Below are 14,468 nucleotides of genomic sequence, written 5' to 3'. Positions count from 1 at the left end.
CCCCCCCCCTTGTCCCCGATCCCGCCGCCGAGTCCTCAGTAAAACTGTTCTGCTGCATTAACATTCACGGCAGAGGCTACGCTCATCCAAAGTGGCCATTTTGGACAATGCATTGGAAAGCGTGATGTCACGCCGGTGGGAGGGGCCTAGGCACTCACAGCTGCTTGGCTGAAACAAAATACATTGCAGCAGATTATTTATTTATTGGGGGAAAATGCCCAAAAAGTAACTTTGTTATTAAAGTGAATCTCAACCCAAGAACAGGAATGTCATATATTTGCCACTCGCATGTCCTTGGATCTGGCGGCTGCATTCGCTTTCAGCCTTTTTTTCCCTTTAATTTCTGCTGCCAGCAACACACTTCCTGTCCTAGGGTGACAACACTCACTGCACTTGTCACCCTGCCACAGGAAGTATGTATAGGGCTAGAAGAGGTTTATTGTTAGGTTTTACATGCACTTTAAATCTGACCTCCGGCCTTCCCTTCAGCCGTGCTCAGTTGTACCGACAATGTGCATTAGAAGCTGCAGCACGTTAGATAGAGCCCGCCTCGTTCTCTGGCTGGAGGACATCCATCATCATCTAGTACTTTCCTCCCCAGTCTGACTTCGCCCCCCTTTATTCATTGGATTTCAGTTCTTTCATGGCTAGCACACGCTCTCACATGTGGGGGTTACTTAGGCCGGTCTACATGCAAATACAGCCTGGCTAGGAACGCCCACTCCTCCAGACTGACGTCCACCCATCAAAGCGTTATGATATTTGCATAACTCCTCCCAAGAGCCCGCTCACTGCTTGCGTCAGGACTGAGGGATCTTGAGAGGAATACTAAGGCAGGGTGCTGTGATGTTTTCATAAAAGCAATGTACAGCACCCTGCTGGCCCCTCCCACCAGCCATGATCTGCCGGCATTGCATAAAGAAGCACAGGGACGTAGTGATAATGTCAGTAATCAGTAACCTGGGTAGCGAGTAATGACCCACCTTCCTGATTTCCCAGGAAGCCGGCACCATGGCAGCGGAAGCACCGGTATCGGTACTCTATCGGCGAGTGCAGAAAGCAAAACATCGGTACTCGATACCGAAAAACCGGTATTGGTGCATCCCTACTTTAAAGTCTCACAACTTCAGAATGGGAAACGGAAAGTTCAGCTCAGAGACGGGGACACAGACATCAGTAGAGGCGCTAACCCTATTCTGCCGTATCTGAAGGAATGTGCTTTGGCTGGAGTTCCCCTTTAAACCTCTCTAAATGGTAGAGCCCCTTTAAGCCGCGTAATATAAATGCACACTGTGCTCCTGCAGGTGCAGATACATCAGCAGCAATTATCACAGAGAAATATGACGGCGAATTCAATGTGTAACGCGGGGATATAAACGCTCATAACGGAGAAGAGGAAGTGCGACATTTCTAGAGGGCTGGAAGTCACAGGATGACGGGCAGTCTTCTTTCTGCTGATGGCGGCGTTGTGTGGTGACCGTCTTCTTTGTCTTCTAGGTGACAAGAGAGTTGTGAAACTGTTTCTGAAGTCCAAGGAAACCGGGAAGAAGTTTGCCAGCGTGGATTTTGTTTTCTACAACTGCAGCGTCCACCAGTCGTAAGTCATATTTCATGTTTGTGTGTGTGTTTATATCTTATAGGGATGCACCGATACTGGTTCTTCAGAAGTCACATTAAGGAAGGCGGGCGGCGTCTAATGATTCACCGCCCAGCTCCCTGATTAGCTGGGAAGCCGGCTCCATGCTCCCTCATCACCAGGTGACGAGGAAGCATGGAGCCTGCTTTCTGGCCAATCAGGAAGCTGGGTGGCGAGTCATTTCACACCGTCTAGCTCCCTGATTGGCCGTGAAGCCAGCTCCATGCTCCCTAGTCACCCAGTGATGAGGGGGCATAGAGCTGCCTTCACAGCCAATCATGAAGCCGAGGGGCAAGTCGTTACCAGCTCCCTGGATACCTGATTGCCCCGGGAAGCCAGCTCCATGTTCCCTGGTGATGAGGGAGCATGGAGCCGACTGCCCGGCCAATCAGGAAGCCGGGCAGCTTGTAATGACCTCGCCGCCCGGCTTCCTGATACTGGAAGTTCCTCGCCCAAACACTCTATCGGCACTGATACTAGTTTCGGTGTATCCCTAATATAGAGAGCGATAGATAGATTGTGTGTGTGTGTGTGTGTGTATGTATGAATCCCATGTCCTTGTAAGTTCCTGAACTGAAATCTCAAACAATGTTACCAGCCTTTGCAGCTATCTCTGTATCCTATAGGACACCTCCACAACTTGTAATGGAGATGGGGGAGGTAATTGCTGTCCGATTCAGAGGTAGGGTGACGCTGCTCCTCCATAGACACAGTACAGTGAGAGAGCGTTGTCACCCTGGAACAGGAAGTATGGTAATGGCAGGATCACCAGGTGAAAATTAAAGCAGAACTCTGAGGCAAAAGTGTTCTTAAACCTTGCAGTGGGGCTGCCCCTGGATTGTAAGGGTTAAGTGCTCATTTTTGTCTAGGCGCTAAAAAAAAAATATACTCGGCCAAACCGCAGAGCCGGCTGGCTGCTACTCCGCTCCCCGAAGCCCGTCTTCTCCTCTGCTGCTGTGATGGTATGTTTGTCGGCATCCTCATGTTCTATACACAGTGAATAGAACGTGATGACTCAAGGATCCTTAGACCGGAGCGAGGCTCCAGGGACCGGTCTAGGAACTCACTCGATCCTCCCAGCCAGCTTGGTCTTAGACTGGTCCCCCTCCGCTGCAGCGCTCTAAGGATCCTTGAGTCATCACGTTCTGTACACTGTGTATGGGATGTCGAGGGACGTATCGTCGCTGCAATGGAGGGGGGAGACGTGCCGGAGTAGCAGCCAGCCGGCTCCACAGTTCAGATGAGTATAACTTTTTATTTTTTTTGCCATGTAGACAAAAAAAGAGCCTTTAACCCTTGCAGTGCGGGGGTAGCCACCCCTTCAAGGCTTAACACTTTTACCCGCAGTTCTCCTTTAAGAAATGAAGGCCTGAATATAAAGAAACCAATGTAGCCTAAGGGACTGGTAAGTGGTCGTACATTCCATTACCGGTGACCTGAAATGGCCATAAAACCTTTTTTGCATCCCTCACGTTTGCTCGCAGGCATAGGGCGGCCGCCGGTTGCTTCTGTACAAAGAGGGCGGGAAAAGTGCTTCTTATACGGGTCTCTGCTCTTTTCCTGCCTGTTGTGACTCAGAGGCCCGGGCTGTGCTGTGATCACAATGGCCATTTATGGAGCAACGAAACGTGCCAGGGCAGTATTCAGAGGCACGGGGGTAATACCCCGGAGGGGGGGGGGGGTCATGTATTCGCCGACTTCTTTATACCTCTGTTATATTACATTGTGTGCGTCACGTCACTTTCCGCTACGCTGGCCCTTTTATGAAGGGCTCTGCTAATGGAGACGTCTCTGGGTTTTCCTGTACTATGGGCAGCAAGTCTAGCTGCAGGGCAAATGTGCTGGAGCGGGGGCAAGCCGGAGCGTAACGTATATCGTGTGCAGAACATGAGATTTACCATCTTCCCTTTTAATCGGCACGGATTTAGCATCTCCCCGGCACAACGGACCCCAGAGGATGCTGGGAAATTCCCTGCTACCTTTCCTGAACCTCCGCTATGCATTGTCTGTATAGCATATCCCTAATTTGAGTTCAGAGAACAAGGACCCCCATATTTCCAGCCAGGCACATATGGAAGAATTATGTGCAGAGAACTGAAAACGAGATGGCTAAAAAAATCTATATTCAATTATTGTTGTAACTGTACCTCTGCCTGTTGCAGCGGACGCCAGCAATTTTGTTTGTCATAATGATCATGTGATCACCAGGAATGCCTGTTATAATGGTCACATGATCAGCAATCAAGCTGATTGGCTCCCGATTGTTCATGTAGACTGGCGGCTGTGGGTGACAGAGCAGTCTTAGAACTAGGAACATGCACAGCTGCATGCTCCTAGTTCTGCAATAGAACGTAGATCACCATTCTGCGTCATGCTTCACAGAAAGAACATTGATCTATTCTATAGAATACATACAGCCCTCTGCTCCTGCACCAAAGGAGCTTACAATCTAATATTCTTACCACCGTTATAAACACCAGAACCAGTTTGAAGCTGATTCACTTGACAGGTTTTGGTCCATGTAGGAAAACTGCCCATACTTAAAGGAGAACTATGAGATGCGTGATTTCCACTCACCTCATAGTTCTAGCCGACCTGTGACAATGAGACTGTCACAGGTCGGCTCAGTAGATCGGGAGGTGAGCGAACACATACCGGGTTCGCTCACCTCTCGATCCTGTCTCACGGCTCCCTGCCGTGACAGGGGAGGGACTGGATTCCCCCCTCCCCGCTCCGATTCTCCAGCGCTGACTGGCAGAACGGACGGGGCAGGTACAGCTGTCTCTGCCTCTAGATAGGCAGAGCCAGCTGTCAGTCACGCAGCTGGGCGGATCCCAACGTCCAGGTCGGGATCCGCTCCGGCTGCGGCGTCTTGTGTAGGGTGACTGGTCTTGCCTGTAGATTTCTTCAGGCTGTCTGTAGTGGGCGGGGCCTAATGGGCCCCCTCCCTCAGCTCTGCATAAGCTGTGTTCAACAAAGTGATGATGCAACTGCTACTACAAAGGCATTTGGTCCACACTGAGTGGATATAATATCTGCTTTGTGGCTATTGAGGGAGATATGTCGGTGAAAGTTTTGATGGCGGCAGTTCAGCTTCAACCCTCCGTATCCTTCCTCAGATAACTTTGGTCTCGGGGCGCTTGCATCGATGACGTCTGCCCCTCTTACCCTCTCAGGTATCTCAGCACTTCTCTCCTCATATGAGGGTTCAGCACCTGCCTCTTCCCCGACTCGCCTCCCAGACTCACCAGAGAGTGACGGCTGCACGCTGCCTTCAGATTAATATCCGCCGCCGAAATCAAACTGCATAAATTTGCATAAAGAACAGGCCAATTAACATGTTTGTAGGTAAAGCTAAAGGCTTCTCATTTCTAAAACGAGGGGAGAGATGTTTGCAAGAATGATTTTTTTTCCTTTTCTTTCAGGATCGGCTTAATTAAATATTTCTTCAGCGTTGTTGTTGTTGGCGTGTGTGTGTGTATTTTCCGTGTGTGTCGCCTGCGCAACGCGGATTTATATTTAATGGCTTCTGAGCATCGGCTGCCGGTGTGTTTTGCTGCAAGGGGGACCCCGGGCTGCGGTACGCTCCTCCGCTGAGACCTCCCTACCTTGGCATATTAAAGTGTAAATCCGAGGGGGGAATTGGAAGAGATCCTTGGAATTTCAAATGCAATGATTTCCCTGCGCGGCTGTAAATGATTTTTCAGGTTGTGAAGCTGCGCCGGATGTTTCCAAAGTGTCAGGCCCCTTCTTCACGGTGACAGATGAGATACATTTTTGTTAGCGGTTAAGGGACCTGAATGCATGTGAAGGTTTAATTCCTGAGTTTAGCGTCACTTTAAAGTCAATCGCTAACCAATCTGTAAAAAAAAAAATCAAGGCAACTGGACTATTGCAGACGTTTTCCTGGTCATCCGACCAGCTTTCTCCATCCGGAATACAGAATTGAGAAAGCTGGTTGGATGACCAGAAAAACGTCTTCAAGAACAATACAACAAGTCCAGCTGCCTCGATATATTTCTTACCGATATTCCTTGACCTGGATGAGTGAGAACCTTCACAGACGATCGCCAGCCAAGTTTTAAATAGAGGAGGGACGTAGTAGCAGTGGTCGCAGGTGACACCATTGGAAGATTTCCTCTTATTTCTTGTTCTGGTGACGAGTGTAAAAGTTTGGATGTCCCCATGACTTTCTATCCTGCATACGAAGAGGGTGAATCTCCCTAGCAGAGAAGGGAATGTTCACCCATAGGTTGGCTTCGACGTAGCTAATTGGCTGCAGTCGCTGTTCGGCTGAAAATTTCGGATCGGCTCTGAAACATTGACTTGCTGAATGGAGGGTTGGCGACTGAGTCAGGTCCTGGTCAAATTTCCAGCAGTGTATGGCTAGCTTAGGCTAGGTTCAGATCTGTACGATCCCGGGACGCGCGATCGTTTGCAGGTGCACACAGTGGTTGCCGCGCGGCCCCATTGATTTCAATGAGGTTAAATCCGCATGACAATCGCTGAAAAAAGGTACATGTACTTTTTTTGTGACGCACAGCTTTTTTTTAGTGTTTGAATGGGCAGAATCCTGCGCGATCCGCCCGGCGTGGTGACTGGGGTGCCATTGGAAAATAATGGCACCAACAGCGCTCAGCAATCCGCGCGCTTTCGTGCACAATTGCCACGTGGTCACGGATCGCACAGGTGTGTACCTAGCCTTAAAGGAGAACTATGGTGTTAAGGCTTTTCCCCATAGTTCTCCTTAGGGTAACGGGAGGACACAAACTAGCGTCCTCCCCTCACCCTAAGCTCAGTATACTGTGAGCTACAGCTCGCGGTATACTGAGACGCCGCAGCTGAAGCGGATCCCGACAATTATGTCTGGATCCGCCCAGCTGCTTGAGTGACAGAGAGAATGACTTTGACATGTTAAAGGTTATATGAGATTTTATGAATCGCTTGTAAAAGTGCTTTAAAGGAGAACTATGGGGTTAAGACTTTTCCACATAGTTCTCCTTAGGGTAACGGGAGGGCACAAACTAGCGTCCTCCCGTCACCCTAGGCTCAGTATACCGCGAGTTGTAGCTCGCGGTATACTGAGATGCCGAAGCTGAAGCGGATCCCGACAATTGTGCCGGGATCCGCCCAGCTGTGTAACTGACAGCTGGCTCTGCCTATCTAGAGGCAGAGCCAGCTGTACCCGCCCCCTCCCCCGTCCGTTCCGCCAGTCAGTGCTGGCGGATCGGAGCGGGGAGGTGGGAATCCAGCTCCTCCCCTGTCACGGCAGAGAGCCGTGACAAGATTGAGAGGTGAGTGAACGCCGGTATGTGTTCGCTCACCTCCCGATCTACTGAGCCGACCTGTGACAGTCTCATTGTCACAGGTCGGCTAGAACTATGAGGTGAGTGAAAAGCACCCCCTCATAGTTCTCCTTTAAGCAGCAATGCCATCGATGTGATAAGGACACGCTGGTCTTCTACCTGGACAAGCTGTAAGCACTGTAGCCTTGCAGCGTCAGGGTCCTGGGTTATTTACCTCTGGTATGTTCCCCATTGTTTTTGGGGGGCTCCCTATGGCTGCTCCGATTTCCTCCTTTCACATACAGCAGAAGGATTATTTATGACACTTTATCTTCCATCAGCCTCTGTACTGCGAGCTGTAGATGTGCGTGTCTGATTATGCCACATCGCTCTCTCCTTGGAAGACGCACAGCCGAAGAACATAGAGGGCCGTTTGTCCCATGGAAGATGACTCCCTTTATGCTCTCGGGGTTCAAAGGTCAAAGATACAGACCAGAGCCACGGGGTGAGCGGCGATTAGCATATATCCCAATTCTCTGCGGTTTGTTAAACGGCCGAGCCAAGATATTATCTGTTCCGGGCGTGACCCCTGACCCCCAGTACCCTGAATGCACAAAGCCAGCGATGAATGGTTGGAATGGTGACATCATGGGGGCGAGGAATCCATACATAGGATCCGCTCCCGAGAACAAATTGAATAGTTATGTTTATTTTCTTCCTTTTAATAAACCGCCCTGAATGGGAAGATCGATACGTAATCTCGGAGCGTTCTTTAATAGGAGAGTTATTTGTTTTTGTTTGATGCGCTTCTTAAATAAAGAACCGGAGAGAAGGGGGAGAGACGTTCCAAGGTGATGATATTGGCGGTATAACAAGTAGAGGAAAGCGCCATACAAATGAATAGAAGACAACTTTATTCAGTGCGTCAGCGTGCAAAGAGCTCGTAAACTGATGGTCCTTCCATGAACGTGCCGGAATATGGAGTGCTAAATGTTGTAAAAATAGTTTAGAATCGAAGGCTGAACATGCTGCATTTAATGTGAACCTGAGGCCAAGTGATGGCTGGCACTCCACTATTTACATAGGAGCTATAAAGCTCTCATTGACGCCTATAACTGCAGGCACTGTGGAGGAATTCATCCTCAAAATGCACAGCTGAAGTGCCTAAGTTATCCGAGCTTGCTTGGCTTCCCCCTCCCAGTTATTCAGAAGCTCAACTCCTATCAGCAGTGGCTCAGAAGATCAGCTCCCCCTCCCAGCAGTGGCTCAGAAGCTCTACTCCTCCTCCCAGCCGTGGCTCAGAAGCTCTACTCCTCCTCTCAGCCATGGCTCAGAAGCTCTACTCCTCCTCTCAGCAGTGGCTCAGAAGCTCTACTCCTCTCAGCAGTGGCTCAGAAGCTCTACTCCTCTTCCCAGCAGTGGCTCAGAAGCTCTACTCCTCTCAGCCGTGGCTCAGAAGCTCTACTCCTCTTCCCAGTAGTGGCTCAGAAGCTCTACTCCTCTCAGCCGTGGCTCAGAAGCGCAACTCCTCCTCTCAGCCGTGGCTCAGAAGCGCAACTCCTCCTCTCGGCAGTGGCTCAGAAGATCAGCTCCCCCTCCCAGCCGTGCCTCAGCCGTTCCACACCCCTTGTTGTCCTCTCCCATCTGTGCCTTAGCAGCTATCCAGCATTCTGATGTCTCAGCTTAACGCTCAGTTCACCCTTCTCCCTCTTACAGCAGTGCCTTAGCAACTCGGCTTCCCCTTCTTCCCCTTCACAGCAATGGCTAAGCAGCTCAGCACCCCCTGTTCCCCCACCTAGCAGTGACTAAGCAGCTCAGCACCACTTGCTCCCCTTCCCAGCAGTAACTCAGCAGCCCTTCATACCCTGCACCCCCCTCCCAGCAGTTCCTTAGCACCCCTTGTTGTCCTCTCCCATTGGTGGCTTAGCAGCCTTCTGATGTCTCTAGTTAACGCTGACGGGTTCTCTTTAAGCTTCCCGTCGCCTCAGCAGGACCTTCCGATGCGTCTCTTCATTGAGGTGGCGGGGAGGAAGTCCATTACCTGGCAGACAGATGAATCTGATCTTTGCATTATCCAGCTAATTGCTCCTCATTGTTGGCGGTCACGCTCGCTAATTGACGCGGAGGATCCGATCCTTTCTGGAGGAGCGTTATTTACAAAGCGCACTTCACAGTTTGTTAGGGGGAACCCTGGAGGTGGTGAGAGCTCTTGAGGCGGCCGCCATTTCACTTCCCTGCGTCTCCCTGGATCCATATTATAATGAGTGCGCCTCTCCAGCCGAGCCGCCAGACATAGAGAGGAGACGCACGCAGGAAGTGTTATAGCTGCCCGATGATGTGCCCACCACTTGCCTGACCCCCCCCCCCAATGGAGGTTGGTGGACTGTCACTGGCTTCAGTACTTTCCAAGCCGCTGACCTGGGACCAGTATGGAGGAATGTTAGAGATAGGTCAGTCGTGTGTACCGGCATACTACAGAAGAAGGATGAGCATGACAGCAGGTGACGTGCATTTTCAGGAGGGTCAGCAATTGCATTCTCTGAACCGGAAATCCCCCAAAAAAACAGCCGAGCCGCTTAGATCTCCAAATAGAACAAATTCTAATAGATGGATATCGGAGGGAGAGCTCATTCCAAGGACAAAGATGTCATATACTGCACCTTGAATGTGGCAGCTGCATTAGTTTTCCTTTTCAGCAAGTACAGAAAAATACCTGTTGATCCTGCCAGAAATCCAGTGTTGTCACTTCCTGTGCGCAGAGCCGTGATCTCTGACCATCAGTTTTTCCAGCTGTCTTTTCTGAACCATAAAATGCCTCCTCCCCTATGTAATGGAGAGGAGTACAGGGGACGATGTTCTGTAGTCCTGTCTTAGGCTTGGTTCAGAGCAACACCTGGGACGTGCATCCCGGGACAGTGGTTGCCGCGCGGTCCTCATTGATTTCAATGGGGTTACATCCGCGCGGCAATCATTACAAAAAGTACCTTTTTTGTTTTTTTTGTGACACACCAGGCGCGGCTTTTTCTTTATCGTGTTCAATTGCACGGACGGAATCTCTTGCGAACCGCCCTGCGCGACTGGGGTGCCATTAGAAAATCCAGTCCAAACGGCTGTGGTGGACGACTCCGGCAATCCGCGCATTTTTGTGCACAATTGCCGCGCGGTCAGGAGTGGCCCCGGTGTAAACCTAGCCTTAGGGTGACCACGCTGCTCCACCATAGTGCAGTGAGTTGGCGTTGTCACTAGTGATGCACCGATACTGGTATTTTGGTACCGAGTACCGATAATTTTTTTTCGGTACTTGCCGATACCAATTACCGAGTAACGGAAGTCCCATTCAGGAAGCCAGGCAGCGTGTAATGACTCGCCACCTGGCTTCATGATTAGCCGGGCAGCGTGTAAAGAGTCGCCACCCGGCTTCCCGATTAACAAAAAAGTCCCCTCTTACCTTAGTATGTGCAGCCTGTCATCCCCCGGGGCCTCTGCAGCGAGAACGCGTCTTCGTCCGGTACCCAGCTGGAGCCGTCTAGCCGTCCAATCAGGAAGCCGGGCGCCGTCTAATGACGCCCTGCTTTCTGATTGTCCGGGAGGCCGGCTCCATGCTCTCTTGTCATGAGATGACGAGGGGAGCATGAACCCAGCTTCCCGGACAATCAGAAAGCAGGGCGTCATTAGACGGCGCCCGGCTTCCTGATTGGACGGCTCGGGCTGGGTACCGGACGAAGGCCGCATTCTCACTGGAGGGGCCCCGGGGGATGACAGGCTACACATACTAAGGTAAGGTAACCTTACCTCACGAGGCCAGCTTCCGGTCAATCGCGAAACCGGGCAGCGTGTAATAACGCGCTGCCCGGCTTCCTGATACCGGAAGTACTCGTGCTAGGCATCGGAGCATTTGGACGAGTACAAGTACTTGCCCAAATACTCGGAATCGGCACCGATATTGATACTAGTATCGGTGCATCCCTAGTTGTCACCCTAGGACAGGAAGCGTTACTGGCAGGATCGCCAGGTAAAAATAAAGGGGGTGGGGGGAAGCCAGAAAGAAAACTATTGCAGCCACCGCATCTCTTCACACTGGTGAAAGTTGCATTCATCGCTTTATAAACGAGCCCCTTTGTGTTCATGCCGGCGCGTTAGTAAAATAAACCCTCCGGGGGTCGTGCTGTGTGCTCGGACGGTGCTCAGCGGAGTCCTCGTTTAAAGCCCAGCCGGCTCCTGCGTGTCGGCCTCGATGAGCGTCCTCAGGATTCCTCTGCGCTCCGCCGAAGCCCCGAAATGCGTCTTATTAACTCTCCATTTACTTTACCTAATAGCTACAACGTTTTCGCTAAACGCACGCATTTACCAAATGTCAGGGCCGTTCATTGAAGGAGTCTCCAGAGTAAATAAAATTATATCCGCTTCTATTAAAATGACTAATGACATCTACGTATTCAAATAGAAGGAGAGACGCGCCGGGCGGGGGAAAGAGGGAGGGGGAAAAAAATGACATTTGGAGGGAGACGGTCGCGTTTTGTTTCAGGGAGCGTTTGTTACAGGTTGTGGCGTTCACCTGAAAGTGAATATTGTATTATGATGATGACAGCACTCCAAGCAAACGCATGCAGCAACCCGCCGCGGGCGCACAGGCTCTACGGGATCCCCCCACATAAGCTGCGCTTTGTTGTAATTTCTTTTTTTTACTGAATCAAAACAAACTTTATTGGTACCAGATTGACAGACAGACAATCTCTGCCAATAAGCTGCAGTCACTGTTCATGTGCTCTGACAGCGGCACAACCCCCATCTGTGCTGTTTAGTATAAGGCCAGCTTTGAGCCCATTGGGCGAAACATGTCACTTTTTGCCTAGGCTGAGATGATGTCATCAGTCTGCTGCAGGCATGAGGAAGCATTTCCTCAGTCTCCCCTCCCCCAGTGATCAGTCTGCTGCAGGCAGGAGGAAGCATTGCACATCTAATTCTAAACGGGTCACCATTAAGAGAACCTGTCATGACAACCACGTCTGAGGCGGTTCTGTGAACTGTGAGCTCACTGGGTCCTTGTGACCTCTCTGTAGCTCGGATGCGGCTTTTCCACAGTGTACAGACTGGCTGAATTCTTGTCATTCACACACTAAAGACCTCACTGTCCTTATAGACCGTCAGTGACAGGTACTCTTTACGGAGAGCAGATTGACACTACATGTCTCTTGCGGTATCTGTGCCGTTGCTGAGTTGCGCATCACAAGCAGCGCACACGGAACCGCCTATCGCACAGCGGCTGAAGCATTGCAGATGAGCTGCCCGGGTTCCCATAGAGGGGAGTGACTGGCATTTTAATTGGATTTTCCCACTTCATTGGCCGGAGTCTGTACAGGAAGATCAATTCTCCCCAAATTACCATCGAGCGGAACTTCTGCTCCGCATCCCAAATCCCCAGCGGGATCAGCAGCCGAAACTTCAGTCTCAGGTGTTACTTTAGTCTCCGTTTGGCGGGATGGTGGGGATATCCAACTCTGTGCACGGAAAAAAACGATTACAATCCCAATCAACCAGCTTCAACCTGGTACCCAGTGAAATCAGAGTAAGTTTCAGTCCAGGAGAGGAGCCGGTACCACCGTGCAAGACTGAAGGGAAGGCCGGTGGTCAACTTTTAATGTACCTCCAGCCATTTTAATTGTTTAGGTTGGAGCAGAACCTTTGTCAGACTTGCCTGCGTCCCCACTGTAGAGATTTCCGTTTACTTCCTGCTTCTCCAATCATCTTCCAGGACAGCAAGTCTACTTCCTGTTTTGTGACACTGATTTCTCCATAGCAAAATCACAGACATCAGTTAAAGCCAAAGAATCAAATCCTAGCCCAAGCCTTTAATATGAAAATATCTGGACGAGATCCCTTTAAATCAGGGGTGGACAAACTCCGGCCCTTCAGCTGTGCTGAGACTACAAGTCCCATCATGCATCTGTCTTCTGGGAGTCACGCCTGCGGCTGTGAGATTCTTTCAGTGCCTCATGGGACTTGTAGTTCCACAACATCTGGAAGGCCGGAGTTTTGCCCACCTCTGATTTTAAGTCTAACAAGCAAGTAATATATTGCAGCCCACAGTCCTTAGATGTGGCGACCGCATTCGTTTAGATGTTTCAGGCTTTCTTCCATCTGGTGATCCTGCCAGTAACACACTTCCTGTCTTAGGACATAGGAGGAACTTTGGACTTTCCCCGGAGTTCAGCTTTAATGTTTGCTGCAATAACAATGTCTCTCTTCGGATGCTTTGTGGGAATTCCTTGGTGCTGTCCTCCGTCTCTCACCATGTCCCTTCTCTTTCCTGCAGCTGCCTGTCCTGTGTGAACGGATCGTTCCCCTGTCACTGGTGCAAGTATCGGCACGTGTGTACCCACAATGCAGCGGACTGCTCCTTCCTGGAGGGCCGGGTGAAGATGTCAGAGGTAGGGATGTGATACAATGTAACATTCCTTCCATTGGTATGTGCAGCGTCCTGTATGAGGTTTGTTTTGGCAGAGGCGGGGGATCAGTGAACATTTTTTAGGCTCCGATGTCACTTTTCCCGTCTGAACGCTGCAATGCTAAAACACACCGGATGTATACCCGTCGCCATAGAAGCCAAAAAACCCCCCATAGGGGCCCAAAATGGTATAGTAAACTGTGATGTTGCACTCGGTCCGTGCAAAAACCAATAGTTCTAATAAGTCAAAAGTGAGCAACGTCCTTGTATCACTGTTCCATTTCCATATCTAAATTCATAAAGATAAGTGCATTGAAAACTCCAATACAGTGATCCCTGACCCGCATACGTATCAGATCTAAGTACTAGGGCTGTGGAAATTAAAGATTAATTTCTCGATTAATCGTTAAACTTTTTGATCGATTAAAATGATTTTGATTGCTAATGAAAACACCTCTCCGGGAGTTCCGTCGGCGATCCGGTGACGTCACGGACATTAATGTCACCGGACTCCTCCGGCTCAAAAAATAATGGCAACTCGTTTCGAGGGCTCAAAACTTCCCCTTCATCAGGGTTAAGGGACCAGGTAACCTAAAATAATCCAAGGGGGAGGCAACCTTGGAACTACAAGCCGCATGAGGCATTGCAAGACTGACAGCCACAGGCATGATTCCCAGAGGCAGAAAAATGGTGGGATTTGTAGTTTCAGCACAGCTGGAATGCCAAGGTTGCTTACCCCTGAAATAATGTAACGTGGAACGGATCAGATTTATGTATCGGTTTCTACTTCGTATTTGATTGGTTTTATGATTTTATTTAAATTATGTCATTATATGTGATGTTTTCTCAGGATCTAATTACCTCATATCGATACTCATGCGCGATACTGAAATACCGGTATCGGTGCATCCCTTATCTCTGCAGTTGTTCTGCAGTCACAATGGTCACACCTACAAGACTGAGGATCGAAAAATGAAAGTATAAAATACAAAATGTGAGCCAATTAAAAATCTAGCTAGAGGTAACATTGCTGCAATTCATTCTGTGCAATCATTGAGAATATGCTCCAGGTACATTCCTCCAGCATATGCAATGCTCGGGG

The 14,468-nt window shown here is 50.0% G+C and overlaps 1 protein-coding gene across 6 annotated transcripts in view; it reads left to right on the top strand.

Moving 5' to 3' along the window:
• The window catches only part of PLXNA1 (plexin A1), a 293,334-nt gene that overhangs the window by 180,592 nt on the left and 98,274 nt on the right, over positions 1–14,468 (top strand). For 4 of the 6 annotated variants that reach the window (XM_018553932.1, XM_018553935.1, XM_018553933.1 and 1 more), the window contains 2 exons: positions 1,498–1,597; positions 13,235–13,349. In XM_018553932.1, the coding sequence (XP_018409434.1) occupies positions 1,498–1,597; positions 13,235–13,349 (215 nt within the window). The remainder of the gene's footprint in view (positions 1–1,497; positions 1,598–13,234; positions 13,350–14,468) is intronic. The other 2 variants (XM_018553936.1, XM_018553937.1) reach the window with 1 other exon arrangement.

The sequence above is a fragment of the Nanorana parkeri genome, unplaced genomic scaffold, assembly GCF_000935625.1.
Source record: "Nanorana parkeri isolate BGI_ZX_2015 unplaced genomic scaffold, ASM93562v1 scaffold135, whole genome shotgun sequence".
NCBI classification, from domain to species: domain Eukaryota; kingdom Metazoa; phylum Chordata; class Amphibia; order Anura; family Dicroglossidae; genus Nanorana; species Nanorana parkeri.
The sequence above is the reverse complement of the archived record's forward strand: the minus strand, read 5'-3'. Positions and strand labels throughout refer to the sequence as shown.